General features: G+C 43.9%; 2 protein-coding genes across 8 annotated transcripts in view; one reads left to right on the top strand and one right to left on the bottom strand.

Annotated features, from left to right (window-relative positions):
* The window catches only part of PHLDB2 (pleckstrin homology like domain family B member 2), an 82,566-nt gene that overhangs the window by 16,734 nt on the left and 50,987 nt on the right, over nt 1-14,845 (top strand). For 5 of the 7 annotated variants that reach the window (XM_050334108.1, XM_050334106.1, XM_050334109.1 and 2 more), the window contains exons 1-3: nt 141-205; nt 8,835-8,944; nt 12,218-13,566. In XM_050334108.1, the coding sequence (XP_050190065.1) occupies nt 8,896-8,944; nt 12,218-13,566 (1,398 nt within the window). In that variant the 5' untranslated portion in view covers nt 141-205; nt 8,835-8,895. Of the gene's footprint in view, nt 1-140; nt 206-8,834; nt 8,945-12,217; nt 13,567-14,845 lie in introns of those variants that run through there. The other 2 variants (XM_050334110.1, XM_050334105.1) reach the window with 2 other exon arrangements.
* Nucleotides 341-703, bottom strand: LOC126649787 (proline-rich protein 34-like). Its single transcript, XM_050334205.1, has one exon. The coding sequence runs from the start codon at nt 701-703 to the stop codon at nt 341-343; it is 363 nt and encodes a 120-aa protein (XP_050190162.1).

The raw sequence follows: 14,845 nt of genomic DNA, 5'->3' as shown, positions 1-14,845 counted from the left end.
CCCACCCCGGCTGCCCTTCGGCCGCCCCGCTCCCGCGACCCCGGCCTGAGGGGAGCGAACCATTCCGCCCGCGGGGGTGCCCCGGCCGCGCCGGGGGGCGGGCACTGCGGCGGGGGGCGGCTCCCGGGGGCGGCGGCGGCGCTCCCAGAGCCGGGCGGGCAGCGGGACCGGGATGCGCGGGGAGCGGCGGCGGCCGGAGCCGGCGGTGAGTGCGGGGGAAGCGCCGTCCCGCGGGGTGGATGAAGCCCACCCGGGCAGCGGCGGCGCCGCTCTCGGCGGAGCCCCGCGGGCGTGGGGAGAGGGTCCCTCCCGAGCGCGCAGAGCCCGGGCTGACGCCGGCTCAGCCGCTCGCAGTCGTCCCCGGTTTTTGGCTACTTTTAGGGGAGTTTGTGCCACCTCCTCGCCTCCGGCTCCCTCGCACGTCTGACGGGTGGGGGCGGCGGGGTCCCTCGCTTGCCGCCCGTCTCAGCAGGGACCCCGCAGCTAAAAGAGACGGGGCTCCCCCCGTTGTCCCTTTCGTCGCCGGACGCTTCTCCCTCCCTCTTCGTCCGGGTGTTCTCCCCGGTTCTGTCGCGTCCCCTCCGATGAACAAAGCCTCTGACCCGGGCGGTGGCGGGGGCATCCGTCTCCGCGCGTCCGTGGTCCGAGAAGGCAAGGGAGGTACAGCAGGGCTGTCTTGGCTTGGCTTGGTTTGGTTTTCCATCGTCGGTAGTGTACCTGATAGAAGGGAAGACGTGGGACAGGGCTCTTTGTCCGCTCTCCTTTGTTCGGCTGGTGGCTTTTAAAGGCTCCTGCGGCTGTGCGAGGGCTGCCGTGCCCGGCGGGGATGGGTTCCTGGGGCTGAGCCGGTGATGGATGCCGTCTCGGCATCACTGGAGTTTAGCAACAGGAACCCGGCGTTACGGCTGATCGGTTTGCGGACGGAAATCGAGGGTTTTGGACTCGGTCTCCCCTGACAGATTTAGAGCTCGTAAGTCCCCCCTCGTGTAGCCCTGTCAGCAGCCGGGGTGGGATTCCGTGGCGCTGGGAGCCGGGCGCTCGGCGGTGAATTCAGCTTGGAGATCCGAGCTTTCTCGGAAAGATACCTGCTGCCCACCAGCAAAAGTAGGAACGGGATGAAAACTACAGCCCCCACTCCTCCTGCTCCAAAGCTGCCTGAGGAATTTCCCCCTGTGCAGAAGTGTAAATAGACTGACTGTGCTTGCATAGAGGCTCAAGAGATGGGCTTTCTGCTCCTGCCACAGTGCTTGCGTGATCTCGAACACATGGCTTTTGTCACCAGTTCCTTTTCCCCCAAATGCTCATCTTGTCAACCTGTCATCTTGTCTCTGAGCCTTGACTCTGCACGTGTCCAAATTCTCTGTGTCTGCATCTCCAGGGCATCTGCGTGAATATTTTGCCAGTCAGAACATGGTGAATATTTCATCTTTGTGCTGCATGTTCCCTCTCTTTTGGGGGAAGAGGGACAGGGGAGTGGCCCTTTTTGCAAGTTTTCATGTTGATGAACTTCTCAGTTTTTCCTTTCGCTATAGTCTCATGGATAATGTCACCAAAGATAAGGTATTAACATTGGAGGATGATAGTACCAAATGGAATTTCAAAGGATGAGGATGGGATTGCTTTCCCACAGCAGAAGGAAGCAATGTAGGAAAGATAGAAGATGAAGTAATCAGAAGATGGGAGAGTGCCTACCTTTGCTGTCATGGGGAGGGGTAGTCTGAACTGAGAGGATAACAGAGAAAGAGATTCTTTTCGGGCTGTCAAATAGTAATACTCTATCATTTCTAGATAGTTAATTTTACACACTTCCTTTTGCACACCAGCAATATGTTTCCCTTCCATTTTGACAAATGCTAAATGGACTCACTTGTGTGTCAAGGTTTTTACTGAGGGAGTGGAAATATTTGCCAGCAAGCAGGAGGGGAAGAGTAGCAATGTTTTCCATATCAGTTATTGTCTACACTTATCAGATGCAGTTATCAACCAGCTCCTTGAAAGTAGGTAAAAGCACCAGTAGACCATTGTTGGGAAGGAACAAAGCCCATCGTGAAAAATTTGAAGTATTTTGTTTGTAGATAGGAAGCTGAGAATGGGTGAGGTAAAGATTGCAGACCCATCTTGAGGCTGGAGTTGGATCAGAGGGACTAAAGGGGTTTGGACAGGAAGATTTTTTTTTGTCTTTTTCGCTGGAAGATCCAGAGAAAACCTGAAATAAGCAAAGTGGATGGGGGAAAGTGCTGGTGACTGTTAATGCTGTGTTCACTGCACATGGAGTGCCATTTTAATTTCTTAAAACAGTTGATTCTGATGCGTAGTAGCTGTCAGCCTAGGAAGCAATGTTTCCCATTAGATTAAATGACTACCTATAAGATGATGCCCTGCTCTGGGTATTCAGAGCAGGTGCCGTTCATTTAGGTTTTGTTTTAGACCAGTGGAGCACATCTAAGATGCCACAGAAATCCAAGGGGAGTCTTCTCCTGTACAAAAGAGGTCTTCCAGAGAGCGTTATGTAGAGTGAACTCCATAAGTGTGACCAAGCTTGGTTTTTCTTTACTTAAATCTCATGCAGGTGGGGTCAGTTTTTAAGTGAACCATTTTACTTAACTTCCTTAATTAGAGTAAATGGTGTAACTGCAGGTATAGTACCCGTATTCCTTGCTCAAGGAACGCAGTCCTGGGACTTGCTCATAAATGCTGTCCTGTGTTTGTGCAAGAAGACCCATGGCTTGGTAGCACAGCAGCCACAGCGGGTGCCACTTGAGCTATCACTGTCATGGTGGGTTTTGCCAAGCAAGTGTGATGAGAAGTATTTAGTCTGGGGGCATGCTTGCTGCCCTGAGAGTGCTGGAAAATGAAGAAGCGTTAAAGAGCTGGAGGGGACATTTGGAAATATGGGGCAAGCACTTTGGAAAGGAGACAAATTGAGGAGAAATGGAAGAACGAAACGAGAGACAGAAACTGTCAGAATAAGGGGGCACTGGAGAGAACTGATTATCGAAAGGAAGTGACAGGCACAAAGTGGCAGTGAAAGAAATCAGCACAGAGGAAAGCAGATCGTGGGAAAAATTTGCCCGAAAGAGTGGGAAAATGCAATAGGTGGGGCAAAATGGTAAGAACATCCAAGAAAGAAAGAAAAAAGAGTAGGTGATCCTTGAAGCTGTTCTAATTAGTTTTTCTAATTGCTTAGATTTTCTAGGCCTTATTTACCTGCTTCCCTTACTTCCCTATGGCAAGCTCTCATAGAATTTGTTAGGGGTGTTCCAGAGTCAAGTTGATCATGTCAAGTAGGATGGGAAAAAGGAGAAACTTTTGTTTAAGGTCTTCATGCTCTTGTACAGTGACAATTTCTGTTCCTTTATGGTGTGAATTTGGATATAAATTGTTTTGCACTCCATCCCCTTCCTGAAATTTTAGATGAAGAAAGTCTGTATTTCTTGGGCTTCAGGAGTGAGAATTATATTGATCTAGATATTACTACACCAGCTATGTTTGGTTTGTTAGTGGTTGTTTGTTTGTTAGTCTGCATAATGAGATGTAAGCAGTCACAGCCCACCAGCCACCAGCAGAACTTTCTATTTGCCACTCTGTGTGAAATTTTAAAGTCTCAGCCTGCAGATCTTTTGAGCATGCTCACAGTTTCAGTAGGAAAGGAGTTAATGAAATAGCATCAGAATGATACCAGGGAGCTTGTCATTACTGTCATGAGATGAGCCAGTCATTGGTCAGACTCTTTAGCTTAACTACCAGAAAGGTACCAAGACGGAAAGGAGGCACATGACTGGCGTTAGGCTTGTCCTCTGCCAGCCCTGTTTTTCTGCGTGAAGAAAGGAGTTAATTGTTTTAATGGAGATCTCTTGTAGTATGTTTCTGCCTGTTGGTAGCTTTTGTTTGGGCAGAAAAGAATTAACTCTCATTCTTCCTTTAACTTCTCTTGGTGAACTAGTCCAGATGAAACAGTGGTTTGTGTGACTGTAAGATAAGGAGGAGGCAGTGATGTTTACTAAAATAATATGGTATGAGTAGGTGATCTAGTCTCTTGTCCTACCAAATGCATAGGAATAAGGTTAAATTCATTGAAATGTGTACTTCCACAATTTCAATTTCAGGTAAGAGTACCTATTATGGACCAAAAGTTATAAAGCTTCAACTTTTCCCCTGTCAGTTTTATTTGGACACACTCAGTAGTTGGTGTCTCTTATACCAATGGCTGAAATCTCAATTTGTAGTCACCAAACCATAACATTTACATGGTAATGAATGTTTTCATTTTCGATGTGCATTTAAAATTGTCAGCTGTCGTGATCTGATTAAAATGATTACATCTGTCTACTGGAAAGAGCAATTGATGTGACAATGCCTACAACATCAATCCTTATCAGAGAGAATCATGTTTTAACAGTAAGACAGAATGGTTAAAAATGTCATATTTAGGTGCAGGTTTTGGAGTTGCTGGGGTGGTTATTTCAGGAAAATAGATGCGGTTTATGAGGGGAGTAAAGATATTTGGGGTGTTTTCTGTTGTATTGTTTTATTTCTGCTCCTTCTCCAATATCCAGCACGATAGTTTGTCAGAGGAAGAGGTAAGCCATAAGAGCGACTTCCTGTACCACTCCCTTTTCCACATCGGAAACCTGCAGGATTGCAAGAGAGTGACTTAGTCAAATCTGATTCACAGATATTTGATTTTGAACTTATTTAGTGTTGCTGAAGGTGCCAAACTGAGTTTTAGGAACTGAAACACCCTTTGCCTGTAACCAGGACCTTGTGCTCACTTGCATGCAGGAACCTGTGTGTTGCAGGGCTTACACTGTGAAAAGTCAGGGACTGAGCAGATTTCAGGGCTATGCTGGCAGGAAACTAGCTGTGGTTTTTGGGGTCTAATGTACTGTGTTGTGGGGTAGGTGGAAATGAAGAAGGATATTTAAGGTGACCCTTAACAGCTTTGCTGAGTTGTGCAGTTTTTGGCAGAGATGGCTTTGCTCTCTCTTAGGGATGTATCCATTCAGTAGTTAGTGGGTACAGAATCTCACCAAATTATGCAGATGCCCTTCTGTGAATATATTGTTTTAGTTTGACAGGGGGCTTCAAGGGGTTGGGGAAAGATGGGTTTACACCTAAGTGTTTTGGAGGTAAACAGTAGATCCCTGTGAGTTTTACTTTGCCATCAGATTGAGCCTATCAAGACTTTTGTTTGTAAATAAGCAAAGTAAATCATGAGGGGGGAAAACAAAGACTTGATTTAATCAGGAGCAAGTACATTGTCCTCAAATTATGCAGGAAAAAGGTAAATCAGCTTGGTAATGGAACAGTCTGTTCATGCACGGAGGTGTGCTATACTATGGGAAAAAAAAAATCTCTGGATGCTGAATTTTGTTGAAGGTGTGAAAAATCTATGGACTAACTGCTGTGTAAGAGCTGTACCTGTAGCTTGGTTGAGCTGCAGCTTTAGGCTCCTAAGCCAAAGTGTCCTGATTTTGGCTGGTATTTCTTCCTAGTAGCTGTTACAGCATTGTGTTTTGGGTTTAGTATGAGAATAATGTTGATAACACGTCATTGTTTATAGTTTTTGCTAAGCAGTGTTTCTTTTAAGTCAAGGACTTTTCAATTCCTTATGCCACGCCAGTGAGAAGGCTGGGGAGCACAAGAAGTTTGAAGGGAATGCAGCTGTGACAGGCTTACCCAGGTTTTATCCCACATCACGTGGAAACATGCTCAGCATATAAAGCTGGGGAAAGAATGAAAAAGGGGGTGCAGCATTCAGAATGATGGCATTTCTCTTCCCAAGTCACTGTTACGTGTGATGGAACCCTACTTTCCTGGGGATTTAGTTTGCTTTGCCTTTTGTGTCACTTTTGTTTTACCCATTAAACTGTCTTTTAACTCAATCCATGAATTTTCCTTCTATTACTCTTCTGATTCTTTCCCCCATCCTGAGGGGGAACTGAGTGAGCCACTGGTGGGGCTGAGTTGCCAGCTGGGGTTAAACCACTGCACAAGGGAAAGAGTTTTTACTGTAGAGCTACCTCGTGTTATAATGTCTTAAAATTGGAATCCTTTGTTAGACTTGCTGCCTGTTTGAGTCGTGAATCACTGTTTCTTCTGGTCGTTAGCGGAACAAAACTTAATTTGGCCTGGGCTCTGTAGAGATGAAACATGATTGGTAATGCTGTATACATTCACTTCAGATGACTTTATAAATCCCAGATGAAATAATTTTACTTCGTTCCAGACAAGGCAGAGTGTGGCATGTGCTCTGTAACGAGAGACAGCCTTGCTGGAGGCCTTGTTGGAGGCTCTGTATAAGCTCATCTGAAAGCATATGATTTCACGAGAGCAGATATGCTGTGGATTTTGAGCTGTTTGTTATCTTAGCTCATTAATTCATTAATTAATTCTTTTTTTGCTCGCAGTGGAGAGTTTTTAGAAAGTTTTCCCCTCCCCCCCCAAATTCAATTATTACTAGGTGATGACTTCTCTGATCTCTCATCCCTTAGAAAAGAGATGTGTAATGAGTTCTCAAACTCAAACTGAAACCATATAAATATTTAACCTTAAAAAAGACATTTTTCCTTTTAGTTATTAGCAAACCCAGGTGTTCATCAAACTGAACTGAAGATTGAATTTTCAGTTGCATAGAAACCCTTCCCTTCCAGCTGTGCTCTTCTTAATGTTTGTCACATTGATTAAGTGATAGTTTTCATCTCACGAGATAAATTTGGTGATCTGAATATAAAGCAGCAATGTTAGAGATTCAGGAAGTGCAATTATATCTTCCTTTCTTTTTAACTGACCCTTTCTTCTGTCTTTTAATTCCAAGTTGCCCATATTTTGTTTTTTCCTGATCAATGATACAGTGACACTTTTTTTGCAGAACAGGGTGAAATGTTGAGAGTCACTAGTTTTGTGTGTCAACTTGAACATGTTCTAGAGAAGTTAAAGTTCTGATTGTTTTCTGGGGATCTCTGGGCTTGAAGTGCAATATGTTTAATAGAGATTACCCAAGCAATATGCCAAGATGGCAATGAATTGGCAGTATTAACTGGATTTGTGTCCCAGTGCTTCACGTTTGGAAGGCAGACGAAATGCAGACAAGTGGGAGAACCTCTGTTACCTCTTGCTGGGGTCAGCTGCCTGTTGCCACAGCCCTGCCAGGGGTCCCTGGGCAGTTTCCCAGACCTGCTCCAGCAAAGTTAGACTCCTGGAATGCTAGGCGGGTTTTGAGTCTGGAGGAGCTGAGGCAAACTGGGAGGAATTAGGGAAGGAGTTTGTCTGTGGGGTGGAAGACTCAGTGAGGTAAAAAGGATGGTAAATGTTTCATGTCAATAAAATAACCTGTTGAACATGAAACTTGGGATTAAAAGCTCTCTGCTGTCCAGGTTCTTTTCCCCCATCTGCTTTGGAAAAATTGCAGCCCTGTGATAGTGGAGAGAGTGGACATGGTGAGTGAGAACCCTCAGGAAGTGTGGTGCTCCAGGGATCTCTTTCCTTATCCTGGCTCCTTGAGGAGCAGTGCTGTTTTTGGGGAATGGTCGATTGTGTGATCTTGGAGGAGGGCCACTTCTCACTGTGAGGGGGAGGAGGTGCCTGGTGGGGTGGAAACTCCCCTTAGGACTAAGAAGTGACCTCTGCACAGAAAGAAAAAGCACTGCAAAGTGAGACCAGCACAGAGGGATTCCTAGGGGAAGAGAGCAAAAGGACGGGGACTGGCTTCCCTTTGGGAGAGCAGTTTGTGAGGAGCAGATGAGGGAAAAGCCAGAGGTCACAATAAAGGAGCCTCCCTCTGCAAGGATCAGCAGTCAGCTCCCTTCTCCCAGGGCTATCATCCCAGGAGACTAATATGAAAAAGCATGGCACAGAAAGTCTGTGCACCAGAAACCTGGAACCTTGGGGCTGTGATGACTGTGGTTAATTAAATAGGTGGCTTGTCTCTAGACAACCCCAGACATCTGTCTCCATTCTTCACTTGTTTTACTGATGCATTTCTATTTGCTTGTCCAGAGTTAAAGCCCAGAGGACCTACAGATGGTCGCCATTAATTTTGTCACTTGATGCAATTTAAATTTTTTTTTTCCGACCATTTAAAAACAGATGTGTGTATAAAAAAAAAAATAAATCTTTTAATAGATCAACTCACTAGAGATCTTCTATTTGGATTTAGATTTCATTTTAGTTTTTAGCGGATGGAATTTAATTTTGGCATTTCTTTTAAGCCAAGCTTCTCCTGTAGCCATATAATTTTTGTTGTTTTTTGGGTTTTTTTTAAACAAACTTTAAAGAATCTCTTTGCATTCCTAGTCTGGCTTCTTTGGAAACTCAGAAATCATTGTATGCCAAAACATTTTCTGTGTTTTGGATCACACACCTGGTTCTGCATAGGTTTGTTCATGATTACAGGATGCTGGTGTTGCATTGGCTGAAACTAGGCCATGGGCTTTCAAAAATAAAGTCTTCAGAAACAAAGTCCAACCTTGTTAATGATTTCTTAAGGAAGCCACAGGATCACAGACAAAACTCAGGAGCTGTGACTAGTAACTGCCTGTAGAGAGTGAGGATCATAGATAATAGCTGATTATCAAATCAAATTATATGTACTTTTAAACTGATAAACCAGTAGCAGACAGGTGTTTGTTTTGGTGGTTTTTTCTCCACAATCTCCACATTAAGCACAAAGAGTCCCTTCCAAATATCTTTTTAACTCTTTTTTTTTTTTGCGTTGTCTTGTGTAATTTCACCTTAAGAAAAGCCAATTGTTGTCTACATTATATGCTTCAAAAATGTTCTCAGAATGCACTTAACACAATGTTTGTTTGTTTTCTTTTGTTATTTATTTGCAGGTCATAATTTATCTGGTTGACTCTAATTAGTGTTGTTTTAACCGTCCTGTAGAAGACAAATATGATGCCGAACAGAAGTAACCTCTCCTCCTTTCAGAATGCTGGATCAGGTAATAAATTAAAATGAAGTTTGTTTGTAAATGTACTGAGATCTTCCAGCCTTTCTGATTTGATTTTGGCCCTTTAATGGATAAGATCAGCACTCTGTTCTTGTTCCATGCCTAACTCCATTTACCAGGCAGAACAAGGCCACAGCTGGATACGCCGCAGACAGCCAACCCTCCCCCCTCAGTTTAATGCCTGGCTGCAGTAGATATCAGTGACCCCCAGCTAAACCACTCGGGAGAGGAAGAAAAGGAATGACGGGGGGGAAAAAAAGAGAATATAAAAAACTGGAAGAATTTCCTTCTGTAGCTCCAGGCAGCAAATACTTTGCTGAACAGAGGACCCTTGTGCTGTGTGCGAACACTGGGGCTGACCTGGATGCAGGATGGGTTCAGGGCACGTCATGTCCCAGTGCTCCCGGCCTCAGTCTCTAAAGCTGCATGCAAGACAGCATCAGCCAGGATGTGTAATGCATCCTGGCATATTCATGAAGTCTCTACCCAAACATTGTCCTAAAAATAAACAAAACAAACAAGATCTGGTTTGTGGGAAGCAGCTACGTTTCATCTAAACATGTGCTGTCATCCGGTTGGGATTTAACCATATGATTGCGGGCACTGTGGTGCTGGAACCAATAAATGCAGAGGAGCTGGTATAAGGTGTAGTAGAGAAAAGCTGAAATTGAGTGGCTACATGAAGGTATCGTCACACTTTACTTACTGTAGTTGTTTGGATTTCAAGTACAATGAACCCTTCACTGCTGTGGTCAACAGGCATGCAAGTTTCCATGAACTAACTTGTTTTTTGGCAAACACATCCAGTCTTTGTAGGATTAAATGTGCCCTAGTGGTGTAGCAATAGAGTAATGAACAATTATTAATGTCCTATTAACGTGTCTGCTAAGCTATTTATAGAGGAGCCAGTGGAATTTATGCAAAAATATTTGAACTTCAGCAGTGTTCAGGTCAAGGTTTGGACAGTACAATTTTGATATGAGATGAGATTTCAAATTTAAGAGAGATTTGGAAGAGAGGAGGAGAAAGAAAGGTGAAGGTGGAAGTTCGGTTCAGTTCCACAATGGAAGGCTAAGTATAGAAGGCATATACATTGTGCTTTATATCCGTGCTCTTAAATAACTTCTACATCTTATTATTCTTCCTTAAAACACCACTAATATGATGAATGCTTGATTTTCCAGATGATGTTGTCTTGTCCAGACGAGTTCTTTTGAATGCGGGTCACGCTTCTCCTTTTTTCATTTGAACTTCATTATTGCTGTTATCAAAATTTATGAAAGTAGTTAAAATGTGCCAAGTAAAATGTCTTATTATAATAAACTGCAGTTTCACTGCTCAAAGTGTGAGGAGGACTCTCTGAACTCCCTGGTTCAAAGGCAACTTAGATAGCTGGGTCATTATAACAGATGTGTTAAAATTAGAAATATAGTATAAATCACATAATCACACCCAGTACAAAAATATTAAATTATGTGTAGTAGTAAACTTGAGGCTTAGTTTTGAAGGGGCAAGTTAATGTTTTTGGCCACTACCAGAGCTTGTAAATAACAGCTGCTTAGCCAGGTCCACTGTGCTCAAGAAGGTGTTTGATTTAATTTTGGGGTTTGTGTGTGTGTGTTCTGTAATGCTGGCTCCTTTTATCTTCTGCCTATTCAGTTCTATTATTAGTGATGGTTACCTTTGTTCTTAAAGTTATGGGGTCTTTTTCCTTAAGAATTTAGGAGACTGTGTGTTATGTACTTGAACTTAGCGCTGTTTGCACAGAGGAAGCCTCTGCAACAGAGGTTTGTTTATGCTTTGGACTGTAATGAATTCCATGGGGTTTTGTCTTATTAGCAAGAAAGGTCCCAGGAACAAGGACTTGGGTGAAGAATGCATTGCCACTTTCCACTAGATATCTGAACATAGTGATCATCAGTGAAATCAGATTATATGAACTCTGCTGGGGGGCAGGAATGAGAAGTTTTGTTTCTAGGTTCTTATAATTGCCTGAAGTGGCACTTGGAAGAGGACTAAAATATTGCCTCCAAGGATTTTAAGGGCACTTTGCACATTAGGTGTCCCTGCTGAGTGACAAGCTGAAATTAGGTTTCTCATGAGGTGGCTGAAGTCACAGGTGAAATGTGACTGAGCCAAGAGTAAATCCCAGAGCTGACCCTTATTTTCAGAATCAACACTCGCTGGCACTGCAGGAACTGACGCTCCAGTCCTTTATTAGTTTGAAGCACAGCCTAGCACATCCCAGGAGCTGCTGTAAATGTTAAATAATGTCACATCTACATCAACTGAGGTCTAAGTGTAAGCCTGCTGGGGGTCCTGTTTATCTCCTGCAGTGACCGGCACTGTCAGGAGCTGAATTCCATTCTTTGCTTTTGGCAAAGTGGAGCTCAGAACTGTAGGCTAGAGCTTGACACATCACTGAACAATAACATCTACCTTCCAGAATATAAATTGTAGTTCTGAACATGAAGCATTAGGACCTGTAACCTTAACCCCCATCAGTGTTTTTAACAGTCATGTGGTTTTGTTGTTTTGAATGAAGTCGTGGAGCCTAGCATTATACTTCCTTCAGGTTATCTTTTAACCAGAGTGCCCTTTGCAGATGTAGTTACAGCTTTGTATTTTAAGAGCAATGAGCTGAAACACCTTGAAAAAAACGTGCCTTGATTTTGTACTTTCCCATTAGGCCTTGCAGGATAATGCACAGGGTAAGCAAAAGGGTGACAAACTCTTACTGAGCTTTGAGTTGAGCTCATTAGTATGTTGGGCTCGGATGCACTAGCTGCACAGGTTAAAAGAAGAGGTGATCCAGAGCAATATCTTATGTCCTTGGCCCTGGGAAACCTGAGTTTGGTTCTTCATTCTGCTGTCTGCTTTGCATCTTCTCCCTGAGCCTCAGTTCCACAGCTGTAATACATCAGGACAGTAATGCTTCCTTACATCATGGACATCCTAAGGGGCTCAGAATAATAAAGGCTAACCCACAGACTCCTGCAATGGATAGAACAGCACAGAAAGAGTATAGCATCTTTCCAAGTGTGTTGCTGGTTTGTGGTATGAATTTGGTGATGTCTCTCTACCTTTTTCAGTCTCTCATGTTTTGCAAAAACAGAGATGGGAAAATTGTGCATTCCCACCTTTTATTACAAGCACAGTAATTACTCCAAAAAGTGTTCTTTTTAAGTTAATGTGAAGGCATGCACATGCAAGAGGCTACTTACTTGCTAAAAAATTTTTCTTCTTGTTTTGTCTTCTTTACAGATTCCAGTAAGATTATGGCAGAGTATAGCCACGCACAAAACCAGATGGAGTTACAAAATGCTAGTTTGGGAAAGGGTTCTGTGGCAAATTCCCTTGAAAATGGTCTCCAGGATATTATGGAAAACCTCAGTACGAAGAAATATTCATCAACTCTCAAATTTAAAACCAACGGGGACTATGCTGGCTCTTACTTAACCCTTTCACAACCTATGCCAGTTAAACCTAATCCTCCCTCCAGTGTTAAGAATACACACTCTATTAACAAAATTCAAGGAGGCAAGCAGTTCCCCTGTGAAAGCCCATATCTTCCAGATAAAAGCATCTCTGTAAAGCATTTGGGTTCCATATCAGGTGCGTCACCATCCCTCAGCGGGTACAATGTAGGAAGGACAGACTTTGATATTCAAGCCAGCAGAGAAAATGAGAGATCCCTTGGACATGTGGATAAGTTTCACTACTCAAAGTACAGTCAGAAAAATAAATCTTATGACAACATCTACTTCCCAGGAATGCTGGAGACAAAGAAGATCTCAGGCTCTCTTCTGACTATGTGGAATGGAAGCTCGGGGAACGAGCTGGTGCTTTCACCTGCGAGCAATTCGGGGGCAGCCAGCATGCCTTCTAGCCCAAAGCAAGGTAGGAGGATGAATGTTGAAAACAACCTGGCCCTTCACATAAAGCCAGTTAAGTACAAGGATGTGATGATGGAAACTCTGGGTTCACGGCCTAGGAAGTACTCTGGTGGATCTCTAAGTCATATGGGAGCATACAGTCGTTCCCTACCCAGACTTTATAAATCAACAGAAAACCAGCTGGTGCCGTTAAGTTTGCCCCCCAGAAGCTCTCTGGGTAATAGTAAAAGGAAAAAACTTGGAGAAAAAGATCTACCTCAGAATGCTTTAGATGCTGATAATTACCTGAATTTTTCTTCTTGCAGCTCAGGGGTTTCACCACATGCAAACTCTGTCTCTGGGAGTAATCCCTATGTCAGTTCAACTCTTAGTGTTCCTCCAAGCCCTCGAATTGCTAAAAAAATGCTTTTAGCACCTTCTTCCCCATATTTGCCTGATGATTTTGATAGACTTGGGCTCTCAGGAACAAGTCCCAGTAGTTCTTTCTCCCCAGTGGATTTTGACAGGTCGTTCTCTGTCCGAAGAAACCTTTCCACCAGTTCCATGGAACTTGATGACCCAGATCTGGAAAGTTACAGACAGATGCCAAATTCTCTGCAAACGTCCATGCGAGAGCGGAAGAACAGCATCAGCTCAATTTCAGGAAGAGAAGACCTCATGGACTACCACAGGAGGCAGAGGGAAGAGCGACTTCGGGAGCAGGAGATGGAACGCCTGGTAATATTTTTTTTTTTCTCCTGGTTTGTTGTGACGTTTAGCACTTGCAAAATGCCCATCCCAGGTACCTTTCTGATAGCTAGACAGCAAAGCATAGGCTGCTCTGTCCTGGAATTCAAATGTTGACTGCTTCAGATGCGTCATTTGTTATCGCACTACATGAAGCTAACGCTTAAATAGGTTGCTGCAGTGTAACAGCTTGGACAGACAGTGCTATTCAGCCATCCTGAAAAAATGTTGGAAGCCGTGTAAATTGCAGTCACTTATCCTGCAGGCTCTGTTAAAATGTCTACGTACATAAAACCCATAAATTACACTGCGGGGATCCAGGACTTTTAGTTTTAGATGATGGCACTGTTTTGTGGTAAGTGGGGAAAGAAAAAAGGATTCCCCTCTAAACTGCTGAGCCATGTGGGCTGTGGAGTTAGGTATGCATTGGTATGGGCTCAACATCCATCAGCAGAGCTTCTTCTGCTTAGTTTTTACTTTTCCTCCTGAGTATTTTCATTAAAATACAGACCTCCTTGCTTCTCCCCCTCCCAAAATGGCAAGTAGCAGAGGGGGACAGGGTTTCTTTCTTTGCCCTCTAGTCAGTGCAAAGCAGTGCATGCTGCTTCAGTTTGGGATTAAACTTGGTAGTAAAATGTAATTTATGTATTACAGAAACAACTTTTGAATAGGAAAAGTAAAACGGTCTTCAGAGCAAACAAAGATGTTTGAAACAGCTTCTTATTGAAACTGTCTCTGGAGGAATACTTAGTAGTTCTTCATAAAGGTTTTCTAAGTGGCCTTAGGAGTCCCTGACCCTGAATCATGGATTGATATTTCCTGATTTTATTATCCACATAGAAGCAGAGGTCATTAGATGGGCTGGTTGGTATTCCTGAGTCTTAGATTTGAGACATTAACTTTACATGTTTGTTCTTGAATTCAAATCTTCATGAATTTGAGCAAAATGGCGATGGGATATTCTTAAACCTGTCTAGTCGGCATACAGGCAGTAAGGCTGCAGGAGAGTTCACTTCCCAGGCAGGCTGGGGTGAAAAGCCATGGGGAGGCAGAATGCAGTAGTAGTGGGAATGTGGGAACAGGGGCTGCCTGTAGAGGGTCACTAGCAATGACCCAGTGCCTGTGCAGGGCCACTGTTCCCATCTCGAATCGCAGGTTCAGCCCTCAACTGAGCACCTTCAGCTAAAGAATTGGAACCCATTCAGATATCTCCCCTGCCCTGTCTCACTTATGCCCATGATGCGAGCTGGTGAGCAACCTGTTACACAGG

This window comes from Myiozetetes cayanensis, unplaced genomic scaffold (genome assembly GCF_022539395.1).
Source record: "Myiozetetes cayanensis isolate MyiCay16 unplaced genomic scaffold, myiCay2020 scf5-8, whole genome shotgun sequence".
Classification (NCBI taxonomy): Eukaryota; Metazoa; Chordata; class Aves; order Passeriformes; family Tyrannidae; genus Myiozetetes; species Myiozetetes cayanensis.
The sequence above is the reverse complement of the archived record's forward strand: the minus strand, read 5'-3'. Positions and strand labels throughout refer to the sequence as shown.

Bases quoted from the DNA above. Each gene is read 5' to 3' on its own strand.
- LOC126649787 (XM_050334205.1), bottom strand. From the start codon at position 703: ATGGAAAACCAAACCAAGCCAAGCCAAGACAGCCCTGCTGTACCTCCC.